This window comes from Emys orbicularis, chromosome 1 (genome assembly GCF_028017835.1).
Source record: "Emys orbicularis isolate rEmyOrb1 chromosome 1, rEmyOrb1.hap1, whole genome shotgun sequence".
In the NCBI taxonomy this organism is placed as follows: Eukaryota; Metazoa; Chordata; order Testudines; family Emydidae; genus Emys; species Emys orbicularis.
The window spans coordinates 124327059-124344043 of NC_088683.1; the positions used below are offsets into that span (position 1 = coordinate 124327059).

Genomic DNA, 16985 nt, shown 5'->3' on the forward strand with positions numbered 1-16985 from the left:
AACCCCTGTGCTAAATGATGAACTAGCACTCGGCTGAGCCCTCAAGGGTTAACACATTGTTGTTAATGTAGCCTCTCACACAAGGGGAGACAGCATAGCAGAGACAGACACACACCTTGTGTGTGGGAGAGAGAGAGAGATGCACACTGCCCCTTTAAGTAAGCTGACCCACTCTTAAGTGCATTGTCTTGGTTCAGGAAGTTGGAACAGCAGCTGCTGCCCCAGGCTCTCTCTATCTGTGTCCCCTCCCTGCTCTATATGGAGAAGAAGGGGTAAGCGGGGTGTAGGAGCAGGGGGGAAGGGGACACCCTGACATTAGTCCTCCTCTCTTCCCCCCCTGCACAGCAAGCAGGAGGCTCGGGGAGCAGCTCCAAGGCAGAGGGCAGGAGCAGCACATGGCAGTGGGGGGAGGGACAGCTGCAATTGGGTGGCTGCAGCACAGGGAACTTAGGGGAGCGGGGAGCTGATAGGCGGACTGCTGGTCCACCCTGGTTCCAAGCCCCCACCAACTAGCTGCAACGGGCTGCTCTTCCTGCAAGCAGTGGACAAAGCAGGCGGCTGCCAAACGACGTTAGAGGGGAGCATTGCACAACTTTAAACGAGCATGTTCCCTAATTGATCAGCAACGAAACAACTTTAACTGGGACGACTTTAAGTGAGGAGTTACTGTATAGATGAGGGTTTCACCAGAAGCCGGGTTGAGGAAAAATATGCTTGGGTAGATGACCTCTTTGTAGCTTTTAAAATATCAGTTATCCATTGAGATATCAACATCCAGGCTCTGTTTAATACAGTAATAAACAAGCGTAACAATAAGGAGCAACAAATGGTGAAAACTGGCACAGCAAGCATTTTCAGTAACAAAGTACGTGGAACAGAAAAGTATTTTCAATAAAACTAGGGAGTCAGCAGAAAGGCTATCAGTTCTAATTTCCCTCTCTCTCACTATGCAATTAGGTGTTGTCTGAATTGCAACCCAGAACGTGACCAGTGAGAGGTTGTCACTGTTGTCCTGTAACCCTGAGTCCCTTAAAATGCTCGGTTGGTGTAGCTCCCTGTCTGAACACTCCCAGCCAGCATAGAAGCATGCACTGCTCTTCTTCGAGTGCTTGCTCCCATCAATTCCAAATAGGTGTGTGCGTGCTGTGTGCACAGTTCGCTGGAAGGTTTTTCCCCTAGCACCACGCATCAGGTCGGCTCTGGAGCCCCCTGGAGTCGCGCCTTCATGGCGCCCCATATAGGGCCCTGCCAAACCGCACTGACAGGTCTGCACGCCCCTGGCCACGGTGTCACGGCAGCGGTCCCGAGGCCCCAAATGATTCAGAGACCACCAGTGCAGTCCAGCGGCAAGCCGGCTATGGATCGGCAATGATGTACATCGCCCCAGCACTGATCCCCAGCACCGATGGGCATGACGCCGTCGTGGTCCCCGTTCGTGGACTCATTGGAGTCCGCATCGGACACTGACTCATATGTGTCCTAGAGAAGCCAACACCGTAGCTGCCGGCACTCCTAGACAGCGGGGCTGACCCAAACTTTCCCCCCGGTACTGTGGCCACCACAATGGCAGGTACCGGCTCAGATGCCGAACCAGTAGCCCTTCTGGATTCCATGTCCACTGGAGACCAGTCCCAGGGGTCTGCCTTGGCACGCTCCTTTTTGGTCGTGTCTGAGAGAAGGACTGCGTCTAGGGCCAGGGATTTCTTCTGGGCATCAGCCACCGTTACCACTGCCAGCACCTCAATCGGTATGTGTCCGGCACCGCGGCTACACTTAGTACCATGGCTGGTACCGGGGCCAGCATCGAAGTTGACTCCGACTTTGGGGAAGAGCTGTAGCCTTTTGAGGAGCCGGATGGCCAGGAGGGGACCTCCCATATTCCAGGCTCCTCATCATCATCTCCATATGAGGCAGTGGCAGGATCATCCTCGGGGCCTCCCCTTCCCAACAGCCCAGCCCACCTTGAACTTCTGAGGCGGGTCACTCAGAACCTCAGGATACAGATGGAGGAGGTCACAGGTGTCAGACCCAATGGTGGACATTTTATCCCCAGCAGGACCCACCAGGGTGGCCCTTGCCCTGATAAAGACCATTTAGGAAAACACAAAAACTCATTGGCAAACACCATCCTCTATGGGCCCTACAGCTAAGGGAGTCAAGAGAAAGTACTTTGTGCCCTACAAGGGCTACGGATACTTGTTTACCCACCCCCCGCCGGACTCGTTGGTAGTGGCGACCATTAACGCAAGGGAGAGGCAATGGCAGCAATGGCCTACTCCTCAAGCTAAGGCCGCAAAGAAGCTGGACCTCTTCGGGAGGAAGATCTACTCCACTGGAGGGCTCCACTTCATATCGCAAACCAGCAAGCAGTCCTTAACCATTATAACTTCAAGTCATGGGACGCAATGTCCAAATTCTCGGACCTTGTCCCACTAGATTCTAAGCCGGAATTCTCGGCTCTCATGGACCAGGATGTCGCTGCAAGCGGCGTTAGACTCAGCGCACTCTGCAACGCGGATGATGTCTCCCGGCATCGCAATGCGCTGTTGCTCATGGTTGCATACCAACCGCTCAACTGGATCCTCCTTTCCTGCTTTTGGAACATCTGCCCCATTTCTACCAAGCATGGTCCCAAATCACCTCCGACCATTGGGTCCTCCGCACGATAGAGATGGGATATTCTCTCCAATTTTCCTTGCCCCCCCTCCGTCTTGCACAACATGCGAGGCTCAGACTTAGACCTCTCCAAGCTTGGTTGGCATCAGTGTATCGACCAAGTAGGCACAGTCTAGACATGGTGGTTACCCTTCCACTGGAGGTTCTCAAGTGTCTTCACTGGTGGCTCGACCCTCACTTGGTGTGCGCTGAGGTCGCATTTTCCAAACCCCGTCTATCCCTATATCTGACCACTGACGCCTCGGCCATGGGGTGGAGGGGCACACCTTGGGGAGCACAGAACTCAGGGCCTCTGGTCTTAGGAGGAACTGATGCTTAACATCAATGTAAGGGAGCTCAGAGCGGTCCGGCTGGCATGTCAGGCCTTTCGGCCTCTCCTGGAGGGCATGTGCATATCTGTCCTGACAGACAATACAACAGCGATGTTTTATATCAACAGACAAGGGGGAGCATGCTCCTCTCCCCTGTGTCAGGAAGCCCTCACGCTCTGGGAGTTCTGCATAGCACACTCCATACTTTTGGAAGCATCCTATTTTCCGGGGTCGCAGAACAAACTAGCAGACCACCTTAGCAGGTCTGTTCACAATCACGAGGGGTCTCTCCGCCCGGATGTAATAAATAATATCTTCCAGCAGTGGGGAATTCCCCAGATCAATCTGTTCGCCACAAGGGCTAACAGGAAGTGCCTAATTCTGCTCCTTCCTGAACCACAGCCCGGATTCGTCGGCAGACATGCTTCTGCGTCCATGGAAGGACTGCCTGTTCTACGCATTCCCTCCTATACCACTGATTCAAATCTGGGGCGACGGAACCTTGGTGATCCTGGTGGCACCAGCCTGGCTATGTCAGCATTGGTACACCAGGCTACTGGAGCTATCACTGGATACTCCAATCGCTCTACTGCTAGTTCCGGACCTCATCACTCAGCATCACGGAAGGCTTCAACACCCCAATCTCGAGTCTCTCCAGCTCACGGCTTGGAAGCTGCGTGGTTGAATCCGCTAGAGCTCACATGCTCAGACCCCGTTAGGGAGGTTCTTCTGGGTAATAGAAAACCTTCAACCAGAGCAACTTACCTAACCAAGTGGAAGAGATTTGCAGTTTGGTGCTCGCAGAGTCGTATCCCTCCAACACAATCGTCTGTCCCCTTTATTATTGGACTACCTCCGAAAGTTGAAACAGCAGAGCTTGTCTCACTCCTCGATAATGGTTCACCTGGCTGCCATCTCAGCTTTTCACCCAGGAGAGCATGGACATAGTGCCGCAACGAAATAGTGCGGCAATTCTTCAAGGGGTTGAATGGATTATATCCTCATATTCGGCGGCCCACCCCCACTTATGACCTTAACTTGGTACTTTATAGGCTGATGGGGCCTCGGTTCGAGCCCCTAACAACGTGCTCACTTCTCTACCTTTCCCATAAGATGGCCTTTTTGGTTGCAATAACATCAGTCAGAAGGGTGTCTGAGCTCAAGGCTCTCACATCCAACCTTCCGTATACCATTTTCTACAAAGATAAGGTGCAACTGCAACCCCACCCAGCGTTCCTCCCAAAGGTGGTCTCGAATTTCCACGCCAATCAAGACCTGTTTCTTACTGTCTTTTTTCCGAAACCTTGTGCCAATAGCCATGAGCAGAGACATTCCCTGGATGTGTGGGATGCATTGGCCTTTTATATTGAACGAATTAAGCCATTCCGTAAGTCGAACCAACTGTTTGTTGCTGTGGCAGACAGGATGAAAGGCCTCTCAGTGTCCACGCAAAGAATATCGTCATGGATCACATCCTGTATCGGAGTTTGTTACAACCTCACTAAGGTCCCTGTCCTTGCTCTGACTGCACGCTCCATCAGAGCTCAGGCGTCTTCAGTGGCCTTCCTGGCCCAGGTACTGATCCAAGAGATATGTAGGGTGGCTACATGGTCACCTTCACTTCACATTATGCCATCACCCAGCACCCCAGGGATGATGCAGTGTTCAGCAGGGCGGTGCTTCAATCAGTGATTCCATAAACTCCGACCCCACCTCCTAGGTAAGGCTTGGGAGTCACCTAACTGGAATCAATATGAGCAAGCACTCGAATAAAAAAAAAAAACGGTTACTCACTGTGACGGGTTGGATCACAGAAATCCCCTTTGGAACTGCCACCTGATGTGCCTAGACTACCTCTGAGCCCGTTTTCCCTGCCAGTTTGGGACTTCAGTACCTTGCCTTGTTTGAGCCAGACATGCTTGCCTGCTGCAAACACAGATCCAAGTCTAAACCACATCCCTCACAAGCTGCAGGCTTAACTGAAAACAGCTTAAGAAGTGCTACTGTCTCCAGCACTCAGATACCCAACTCCCAGTGGGGTCCAAACCCCAAATAAATCTGTTTTACCTGGTATAAAACTTATACAGGGTAAACTCATGAATTGTTCACCCTCTATAACACTGATAGAGAGGTATGCACAGCTGTTTGCCCTCCCCCAGGTATTAATACATACTCTGGGTTAATTAATAAGTAAAACGTGATTTTATTAAATACAAAAATACATATATATTCTGTTTTCCTCCTGGTTTTTTCTTCCTCCCCAATTGCCCTTTGACCTAGTCATTGCTAGTTGTTTTTTATTTTATTTTTATGTATTTATTTCAAGATTTTATGTATTTCATATATAAACTGCCCTTCTTAGCTACCTAGCCTGCATGTCTGCCCAGCAATCATGGAACTCTTGCTACACCCCTGTTCTTCAGGGGAATGCCTTCAAAGAACGCTTTCTCTGTCCCAGTCATCATCATCGAGTAACTAGATTCTAGTTTTAATGAAAAGGGTCAAGATGGGTCAGACCTTGCAATTTGCATTGTTTCTGATTATGGAGCAGTCATCTGTATGAATGTTTTATCTCAAACTGTGGGGGGAAAGAACTACATATAATGGGAGGGTCATGAAGGAAGCAACAGGAATGAACAATTGGAACAGATGAGAATTTGTGTGTGTGTGTGTAGCTTTTCCTTCTTCTAAAGAGCAGTTTTAATGCTTTTTATCTTGTGATCAGAGTTTCCAGTGCACATATAGCAAGAAGCATGGACTGTAAAATTTAGTTGTGTTAGTGCTGAACCAAGTATGTGCATTCTGGTTGTACCATCCTTTCCTTTGGGAGGGCACATGGAGAAAGGGAGAAATTGGGACGTGAAGACAAGAGCAAGGAAAGGAATTTGGGATAATTAGTAATGAGTTCACTCACTTTCTATTCATCCTCATATGTTCATGTTGTTGTTGTTTGTATATTTGAATAAAGTTATGTTTGTATGAGTAGCAAAGACTAATTGCTCTTGTTTTCTCGGTCTTTGCCCATTTGCTACCCTTAGGGATGCTCATACAACCCCACAGAACTCAATGCAATCCCATGTCCGGTGGCTGCACCTACGTCAGTGCAATCTCATGAAGAGTAACTTGCATGTTTGTAACTGAGTGTAGAATTTGGCCCACAGAAAATAAATTAAGCATGAACAATGTTACTTTAGCAGTTGTATACTATCGCAAATCTTAGTTTCAATGATAGATTATGTTTAGAAAACATTGAGCTCATCTCATCTGTTTCACAAACGACTTTGCCTTTTTTTTCCAATATAGTGGAGTGATTTTAATTTATTTCCTCTCAGAGAATGTACCCTTTACACCTGATGTAAGATGTACATTGGCATGTCATCAACAGTCAACTCTTCTTGATAATCCAGTTGTTAATATGTAGTAATATCCCTCTTGCCAAGGCCATATTGAACACCTGGCCAAATCTTTATCAATGTGAGTGGGAATTTTACCTACACAAGCACAATCTTGTTTGCTTGTATAGGAGCAGATGTGATCTGTCCCTAACAATTTTACACATGCAAAATTAAAGTAATAAGCATAGATACCTTTTTTTAAAAACGGTCTACTGGCTAAAATGTATATTTAATTAAACAGGAAAAATAAGCAAACACGTTTTAAAAGAAAAACTATATAGAATACCAAAGAACCTGACTCTTCCTTTTATAGCAAATCAGCAAAACCTATCGCTTACCATAAATTTTGTTTTCTTCTCTTTTTTAGCTCATGGGGCACTCTGAATGGGACCACAAACGAGGGTCCAGAGGATCACAGGTCAGTTACAGCTGGATTGTTCTCTTGTAATTTGGGGTTGGGTGCTTGTTTTTCTGGAATATGTTACTTTGTCTGCTGAGCTTGTCCTGCAAAGGGCGGAATTTAAGAAAATCAGCAACAATATATGCTACGGTTGAGTATTGAAAGGGTAAATTAAGGGCTAAATCCTGTAAACACGCATATTTGAATAGGTTTATTCAAGCGAGTGGGACTGTTCACATAAGTAAATTTAGTCATGAGCAGGTTTGCAGGAGAGGGCCAAAAAGAGTGTAAAATGGTGACAACTTTGATTTAATAGCGGTCATGTTCAAACTGGAATAGTCAGAGAACATTCTTGCATTGGCAGGAAGATGGATTAGAAGTGTTGGCATGTCTTTTCTAACTCCATTGTTTATCTAAATCAGAATATTAAGTTTGTAACTCTGCATTTTCAAATATTGTAGATAATTTTTCTGTTTGCATATGAAATACCATTATAAAGCTCTGTGGTACTCCCCTACAGTACAAGGATAAACAGAATTGATGGTGACATAGAATTTTATGGGAATTGTTCGTAGCCACTTCTTTTACCTTGACTCATCCTAAAGTCAAAGAAATAACAGCAGCTTTGATAATAGTATCATGCTGATAGATAAAAATACATCTATAGAAACCAAGTCATAGGGTTGGTTGTGCTTCAGAGGAGACTGGTGTCTGATGATCAAGAGATTTCCTGGAGGGGCAAAGAACTCTGGTGTTGAAATTATTTGAGTCAATAACTAAAACCACCACACTTTAGATCTTCTTTTCATCATTCTGTTATATCAAGGATCATTATACAAATACTAAGATCTAAGCCTAAACCCACTTCATAGAAGTTTCTGTCCCTAAGAAAGTGCCTACTACTTATTATCTTTACTGGGTTGTAGCAATTGGTGTAGTGAACAGGGTTACCAAACCTTCTGTCCCTCCTCCAAAAATTGCAGAAACATCAGCCTTTTAAATGAGAAATAGACACTTCTGTATGGTCATATATATATCAGTTTTTACAAGGTTCACTACTTTCAATTTGGAAAATAATGTTGTGCAGTTTGTCATTACTTCTGTTGGTTGTCCAGATAAAAAAATCTAAAAACTTTACCTACAAATTCCAATTAAACTCATCCTCATAGAAAAACAACAGAATTTAAAATTCATTCCAAAATCTGTTTTGCACTGCTGTGCTAGGCCTATAAATATGTAATATTTTATAAAACTCTGCTCAAATGCAGATCGGGATTTTAATTATCTGCTCTGCCTAATTTGGCAGAAAATTGGTGTTTAGATCCACTGAGTGAATCAAGCAGGCAAATCTTATTCGAACATAGTAACCCAAAGAAATATAAGCCAAGAAAGTCAAAGTTATGACTCACTAATATTCTGGCCTAAGCCTGCACTGTGGCCTACATTTTCAAAAGTGTCTAGTGATTTATGGTGTTTCAATATTTCAGTCCCAAACAGGAGACACTTTAAATGGGCATGATGTTCAGGAAACAGGGTTCCGTGTTTTTTGAAAACCAGTCTACTTTAAAGATGTCTCAAGTTTGGAAACCAAAACTTGGGACACTTAAAATCACTAGACTCTCTTGAAAATTTAGGGATATATGTTTATAGTGTTAAGTGCTTCAATCCTAGCAGAAAAGGCCATTGCTTAAGGCAGCAAAATGTTTAGTGTCTCTTTAACACATATCTGCAGGATTGGATGCAGATTAAAAGTCTGCATTTGGCAGTGCACTGGAGGCTAAATGGATTTCAAAAAGAAGGAGAGGCAGAGGACAGACTGAGCAGTAAACAGACGTCTTGTTGCAGAAAATCAGTAATTCTAGTATCTAGAGCTCTTGGAGTTTTGGGTTTTTTTAAAAATAGTGTTCTTTCAGCATAATGAAGAGGTGACATATTGTCCCTTTATAAGTCAATGGGAGTTTTGCCATTGACTTCAATAAGACACGATTTCTCCCAGGCAGAAGATGGAGAAAGTCAGCTAGCTTTTCCATGTTGCTTCTTCCTGAGGACGGGATAGTTTCCACGGCTTGGCCTAATTTCAGATAGAGAGGACTCTTGGGTGTTTAGTCAGGTTTAAGAAATAGCCATTGTATGGAGACCAGGTGAAACCTTTCCATTGAGTACTCTTAGCAGATGTTGCCCAGGGTGAAACTGTTGCTAAAAAGATTTTGACAAAGTTGTTCAGATTGCATAATGAAGGAAGCAGAGAGGTATTTGTGAGCAGTTATGAGTTATAGGTGAGAAGTTATAAGTTTTTACCACCTCACTGAACTCAGTACTGGACCTTATTCTGTGTAGGATTCTAACTGGAGCAATACTGTTCCTTTTTCATCTTGAATGACGTTTCAGACAGGCTTCCCTTTTAAAAAAAAAGTTCTTCAGTGTTCTGTGGTACCAAAACCCTGTAGCTTATAATAATGGTGCTGCAGTGGTTTTGTCTAGTATTGTAGAATACTGAGTATTTTAAAATAAAGGTTTATTCCAGGAGTCCCTGTTTCAGGAACTCACAGATATATAATATAGAAAACTGTTGTCCATTATTTAATTCCTAATACAAAAGAGTCTATTTTGAGATTTCTATTTATTTGGATCAGAGTAATTGTAATAACTTGAATCCTAGCTGGTCAACGTGTAGCTCAGCATAGTGGACTTTAAAACAGAGAGATCACAAAACTCATGCCGCTAGAAGAGTCTCCCATTGTCTGTTAATTCTCCTGGAATAAAGAAGAGAAAGCACTGAACAGGATTTTAGAGCCTTCTTTCTTCAATGAGCACTTGCAAAGTGCCTCGGGGGAGAAGGAAGTGGAACAATTTGCTTGCTATAAAATAAAACTTCAAACTCTCTCCTTCAACCAGGATGTTTCTTCTATTATGAATAAGCAGTTTGTCTCTGGTTTGTGTCTGAAACCTGCAGAAACTATCCAGTAGTGCACTGTACATTTTCTAATAACACACTGGGAAAATGTGTTCATTTTGTGCTTTCTGATTAGGGGGGTTAAACAAAGGGTGAAGGCCTAACTTGAAGTAGTGCAGGATGTCCCAAAAATGCCTCTATGCTTCTGGGAATTCCTGACTCTGAAAAGAGTTTTATCTCCTTACGTGCCGCTGTGGTTGACTGGAATTTAAATGTGTCAAGTACAAGGCTAAACTTCTATGTCACTTAACCTGCTGCTAACTTCCATAGCAGTATCTCATTCCTTTTTCTATTTATTTAATGTATTTATTTATTCTAAGACTCCTTCATCCTTTTGATTGTGATACTGACAAGCTTTACCAATACTCCAGTTTTTTCCAGTCCCCATTATTGAAATCTGTACTTCCAGCACTAGAGCACATGGGGCTCATCTAGTTAAAATGGATTGTAATTTGCTTCATAGAGAGCAGACAGATTGCTATTACAAGAATCATTTGATTTTGATCTTTGAAGGTAACACCTAATGTTAGAAATATTTATTGTAAAACGCTTATTAAATCTCTAGAATCAAAGATGGTGATGCACAAGAAGTTTATTTTTCCCATCCTGTGGTGGTGTTTTTCAAACACCAGGAAATATTGTAAAGTTTTATTTCTTAAATACTGAGTGCAAAAAAATTCAGTGCAACGTTAGAGATCATACATATATACATGCATGCACACAAAATTGAGAAATTCCAAGTTACCCTTCTATGTCATAGAAATTCCTAGTTATGTATCCTGCATTTTCTGTACAGGTCACAAATATTAAGGTACATCCTATCTGTCATGTCTTCCACTGGATCATTCTGTCTCATTAATATCTTATATAAGATCCTCCTGAGGGCATTTTACGCCAAAAAAATAAAAATTCTGCTCCAAAAAAATAAAAATTCTGCACACAATATTTTAAAATTCTGCAAAATTCTGCCAATTAATTTGTCAAATAAATGTGGAAGCTCCCGCATAGCATTGGGGAGCACAGGCCACTGGCTGCACAGAGGCGGGAGATCATGGACACAGACTCAGCGGTGAAGCTGCACCGAACCCTGACACAGCGGAAGGACTGGGCTGCCCCAGAAACACCCCAGGGTCCTGCCCCTCCATGCTAGGTGCACCAGGTGTGGGCAGGCAGGCTCAGCAAGGCAGGATCCAAGTCTGAAGGGGCTTAGTGTGGGGGGATTCAGGTGTAGGTAGAGAGAGTTCTGTGTGGGGCAATCTGGGTGCGGCCGGCTCAGTGGGGGATCCAGGTGTGGGGGGATCTGGATGCAACGGTTATAGGACTTTGTAGCGGGGTCCAGGTGAAGATAGTTGTGGCTCAGCAGGGGGGGTCTGGATGTGGAGGGATCAGTGAGGGGGGTCCAGATGCTGGGGTAGTCTGAATGGATGGGGGTTGGGCGGATGGGGGAGAAGCTCCCTGTACAGTGAATTCCTCCTCACCCCCCTCCTCCCCAGCAGCTGAGCATCGATGGGTGCAGGAAGCGTGGGAGGTAAGGGAGTTAGCAGAGCTTCCTACAGCCGGGGGAGAAATCCAGATGCCGTTGGGGAAGAGGAAGTTCCGTCCTCCCCAGCCCAGCCTGGGACTAGTAGCCGAGCTCGGTGCAGGGTAGGAGCCACCAGCCGGGTCTTCACCAGTCCCGCCTCCTGCCCCCCAATGGTTTACCTCTCTGCCAGCTGCCCTGGGCATCCAAAACTTACTGCTGGGGAGGGTCACATGACCGCTCTTTTGGCTTCCCTTTGCTTCCCCATCAGAAAGTCATTTTTCTGCATTGAAGCAAAGAAATCCGCAGGGGACATAAATTCTGCGCATGTGCCGTGGTGCATAATTGCCCTAGGAGTAATAAGAAAATATATATAATATGAGCCACTGTGGACTAATGGAATTAATCTTTGTCATTATCTCCCTCTAAGTTAAAAGTGTGAAGCCTCCATTAATTATTACCAGCTAAAAAATTGATTGTAATACTTGGCACTTCTAATCCCTTTAGAAGTGTCAAGCACTTTATATACATACATCATTTTAAGGCCATCATATGGATGAGAATTATTTGTTGCTGTCATCAAGCCAAGTTTGGCTTGTTTAATGGGTGGGCATAATCCCAGGACTCCATGGAACCAAGTGGTCCTTCCTTTCTTAATCTTGTAAAATGATGATAATATAGAGAAAAACAGACAAGTCCAGTGTTTTTAATTCACTTTAAATGTAAAAGCTCTCAATTATATATAGCTGAGGTGCTGCGTTTTACCCTTCCAGTTCCTAAGCAACAGCTATTTTCAGATTGAGTGCGTCTGGTGTTGTCTACCTACTTCATGCTTCTGTGAGGTAATTCGTCAGTGGATGCTGGGCTTTCTCGCTATCTCTCCCTATTCTCTTTGTCATGGGACTGTAAGGAGACAGAAAGCTTATAAAACGGGAAATAGCTTGGGCAAAACCAGTATCAACCTTGCAGCTTGCAAAACTTGTATACCTCTAGGAGTTCTGCAGTCTACAGCAATGAAACAAAAGAATCAGAAATAAGGTTCTTGCCATTGGTTTCAAATTCTTAAGAGGGAAGCCTCTAAAGCACAGTCAAAATCATGAGCCGGAAATCCTTGTTCTTACTGAAGCGTAGATGGGAGTCCATTCCCGTTACTGATCAGGTACCGTGTACTGGTGCATCTGTTGTGTAATTGTGTCCCCTGGCAATATCACTGTTGATTTGATTATAATGAAGTAACTGTAACTGATATTTCTTCTTAAACAATGAAATCCAGTTGTCCATTGCCTGTAGTTTCCATAATGATTAGTGCATCCTAACATAAGTATTTATAAAGCTGATTTTACAAGGGCATGTGCATGTGCTTCTGAATGTATAGATACGATTGCAGTATGATCATACTTATTGTATTATGAAGGACAATTTTAAGGAATCAACAGAAATCAGTTGTCTAGCAAAGGTGAGTCTTTAACTAAAGATCTAATGGAAATGTATGTACTAGAAAGACTGTGAACTGATCATTGGTGAAAACATTGTCTATTGTAGGTGGGGTCATTAGTGCATCTGTTATATTATTTTATATGCTGTATCCACTGATTACACATAGACTTAGTGAATTAGCAAAAATTCGGTTTTGTTCAGTAACATCTTGCTTGATGTATTATTTCAAAGTTGTTAAAAGGAAGAAAAGTATCTGTGTCTTTAAAATATATAGACCAGAATTTAATGTAGAAATAGTAGGATGTACTCTAGTGCTTGCATCACCATAGATCAGGACTGATTATGGAAGTAAGGTAAGTCTGTTTCCCTACTTCCTGCTCCTGATATTCAGTGGTTCTGTAATATTTTTTAATACTCTTATTTGAGATGTAAGGACATTAAAAAGAAGGGCCTTAGAAATAATGCTGGCAATAGACTTAACCCAATCCCCTTTGCAGGCTTAAGTAATAGTGGTGCTGACAGCAAAGTGCATTGTGGGGCATCTCTTGCAATGGGAAACCAGTACTTTGGGGGAAATTCCTGCTTTTGGGGCCTAAGGAACAATGTAGTAACTAAATACTATATGCATGTGTTCTGAAATGCCCCTTTATCCTGTGTGCTTGGGTATTCTATAGCTGAATAGTTGAACTGGTGTAATAGTTGAACTACAGTGAACTTGAATAGTTTGGGTTTTGATCTGGTCCTAGATTATTTTCCTCCTTGGCAATTGTAACCCACAATGGCATCACTGCATAGAGATGCATTTAAAACACTATTATAGATGTATAAGCTGGAGCCTATGAGGTGCTTAGCATTTCTTGTGAGATGTTTGAGTATCCTCTGCTCCCTTAACTTCAACTGTAAGGTTGGGCCCTAAACCACTGGAGAGACCTTAATTTAAAATGACTGGATTTAGGATCAGGCAGAATCTTCACACTTCAGTCCACAATGTAAAATTTTTATGGGATTGTCCCTCATTGTTGGCTGTGAATTTAAAAGCAGGAACTGATTTTATACGGTGCCATAAAAGCTAAATAAACCAATAATCGATAATAGATGTTTATATAGCTATAAACAGTTCAAAGTGATGTACTGTAGAGGTAAGTAAAGTAATCAATAATATTTCCTTAGCTAGAAATGTTCTTTTATAGCAATATAAACAGCAGTAATACCTTCTGGGCTGTTAAATCACTAGCTGAAAGTTTGATGGGTTTATGTCAATGTAGCTAGTGAGGCTTCTCTCTTACCAGCAAGGATTTAGTGTACACACACACTAACGGCAGCATGCACGTGAAGTTCAGTTCCCAATTCGCTATACATGGTCTAGCAGATATAAGTAGTTCCCACAGCTTGACACTCATGCAACACCCCCATCCCAAGCATTTTGACAGCAAATACATTTTTTAAAGCTTGTGAATATATCCCCTCACTTGTATCTCTTGACAAAGCATGTCAATCATAGGCAATTTTCTTCAAACATAAAGCTGGTGTTTAATTCACTGTTAATTTCTATTCATTATTAATTTAGGAAATACTGCCTCATAGTTATAAAAATCTGTATACCTCTGAAGAGATGTGGCTGCAACAAGGGAATGAGTCAGGATTCCTGGTTTCTGTTTCTGTCTTTAATGCTGGCTTGCTGCAACCATGAGCAATTCGCTTTGACCTCTCTCCCTTTGTGCCTTCTTTTTCTCGTTTGTAAAACGAGGAAAATATCTCATTCTTAAACTCATTTACTAATATTAGTTGAAGCAGTTGAAATCCCTGGTTGAAAGGGGCTATGGCAAAGTATTATTTGGTCTGATCTTCTAGCCTTAACTCACACAAGTCTTTGTTCTTGTCAGTAGTACCATTGACTTAAATTTTGATTTTGTTAGGACTTGCTGTGTGAGGAGAGGGACTATTCATGTAAGGGCTCCAGGATTGGGCTCATTGTTGTTAAAGTAACATCTGGTTCTTTCCCTGCACTTTTAAAAAAAATTAACATAACTTTTTAGGACCTCATAATCCTATTAAAATCAATAGAAGGATTACCATTGTCTTCAATGAGCTCTGGATCAGGCATTTGTTGAATGCTTACTATAGAACAGGAAAAGAGGGCAAACAAACTACAGAGTTCACAGTGAGTAACATTATGACGTACAGTTTCTTCCTTGTGATGTAGCTGACATTGATAGTGAAACAACATTTAGCTCATAAACAGAAAAATAAATATCATAAATTTTTAAACAAATAAATGTAACAGTCTTTCCCATGTATGAGAGAAATAATTTTCCACCAGTTCCCCATCTCACGCTTCTCCAATAACACACAGTTTTCACATTGCAATTTGTTCTGGCACTTCATCACATGTTTGGGCCTTCATAGGTCAAAAGGTAAATTGTAGAAAACAACCTCTGCCACAGTTATAGCCCGACACAACATACAGCATGGGTAATGGCAAGGCCAGGGCCGTCCTTACCCATACACAAAGTACGCAGCTGTGTAGGGCACCAGGAAACTTGGGGCACCAAATTTCCTGATGCCCTGCGTGGCTGCGTGATGCTCCAGCCCCTGCCCCGCCTCTTCCCCAGGCCCTTCACCCCTGCTCTGCCCCCACCCCGCCTCTTCCCACCCCTGCGCCACCCCAGCCCCGCCCACACTCCACCCCTTCCCCAAAGCCTCCACCCCAGCCCCGCCTCTTCCCACCCCTGAGGAGTGCAGAAGGGCAGGGCCTGCACTCACCAGCGGCGGGAAGTGCAGCGGCCCGGCCCCAGCAGTGCCGCCGGTGAGTGCTGGGGGGCGGTTCACCCCTGTCTTCCAAGCCAGCCCTGCCCCCCCACGCGGAGGCCTGGGGCCAGCCCTCTGCACCCCCGTGGAGGCCTGCCCCCCCCTGGGGGGGGGCTGTGTAGGGCCCCAGAATAGCTAGGGGCGGCCCTGGGCAAGGCTGACAAAAATCACAATGGATAATGCTCAGAGATTTTTTTTTTTTTTTTTTTTACACGTTATAACAAGCTGTGGACTCTCTGAAGCTGATTGACAACGAGTTGTTACTAAGCAGAGGATGATCTTCCCTGGGGCCATATTGGTTTCTGTACTCTGTAATTAAGAGGGAAACTGTTCTAGTTAAGTATAGTTGCAGCAGCATATGGAATCTCTCTATATCATTTCACCTCATAACGTTTTGATAAAATCATCTTTAATGTCAAAGGATCCTAAATCTCTAAGGTGAAGCTACTGAAAGAGTGAAGGGTGACAATCTAAAATACAGTACATAAGTGGGAGATTGACATTTGTAACCAAACACCTGGGACAAAACCCTCCTCTTACTAATAAGCACCATGAGATCTTTTATTTTCATATAGTGCAGTAGGCTGTGGTTTTAAAGTTCATTTTAAAAACTACCACAAAAAGAATAATGTGGCTCTACTTTTGAAAGATTAAGGGCTAAGAATTTTCTATTTAGGCACCTAAATAATTGCCTGATATTTCAAAAGTGCTGAATGCCCATCATCTTGTGAAATAAGTGCACTTTGGGGAGAGAGTTGAAGGAGGTCAGAGTAGAAGCATGTCAGGAAGAGAGTGCCAGGTGTACTGCAGTGGCTGTGTGAGAGAACCACCAGAGACAAGAATGGGGCGAAAAAGTGATGATAGTTACTTTGTGGCTTAGACCTGGGACACAGGTAGAAGAGTGGTGTGCGTGCCTCTTATGGAAAACTTCTAGACAACTTAATAGAAAAATGTTTTTCTTTTTTTTTTCCTTTGACCTTACAGAATTTACTAGAGAATCATACCTCTGATATAGAATTCTATATGCTGGTTGGAACACAAACATACACAGATATAGAGAGAGATTACTTTCTATTCCATTCTAAAGATTTTTAAATTAATTTCTGCAGAAAGTCTGTTACATTTCTATAGAAATCTCTTAGCATCATCACTATTAAATTCTGTAAGACTATTTTGTATGGATGAAAGGGAGACCAAACTGAGAGATAAGAGGGGCTGATCAATCAAAAGTTAATTTAGTGCCCAATCCTGCAGTCCAACTCCAGCAAAACTCCCACTGAAGCCACAGGGAGTCTTACCTTAGTAGGGTTCTGGCCCACAGTTAACAAAGAAGCGGAAGACGGGGGAAGTGTTTTTAAAAAAAGCAAAAAATAGAAATTCCATCATGTGGAATCATATGGACACCCTCATGCATCATCAGCCATGCTGGAATATTTAGCTCCACCACATAGATCTGTGCCACTTGATCTAATGGTTTAACTGATAG

General features: G+C 43.5%; 1 protein-coding gene across 1 annotated transcript in view; it reads left to right on the plus strand.

Annotated features, from left to right (window-relative positions):
• PDE3A (phosphodiesterase 3A) overlaps positions 1–16985 on the plus strand; it is a 373127-nt gene that overhangs the window by 248180 nt on the left and 107962 nt on the right. Inside the window, exon 2 of the mRNA XM_065417047.1 lies at positions 6750–6800. Coding sequence (XP_065273119.1) covers positions 6750–6800 — 51 coding nt within the window. The remainder of the gene's footprint in view (positions 1–6749; positions 6801–16985) is intronic.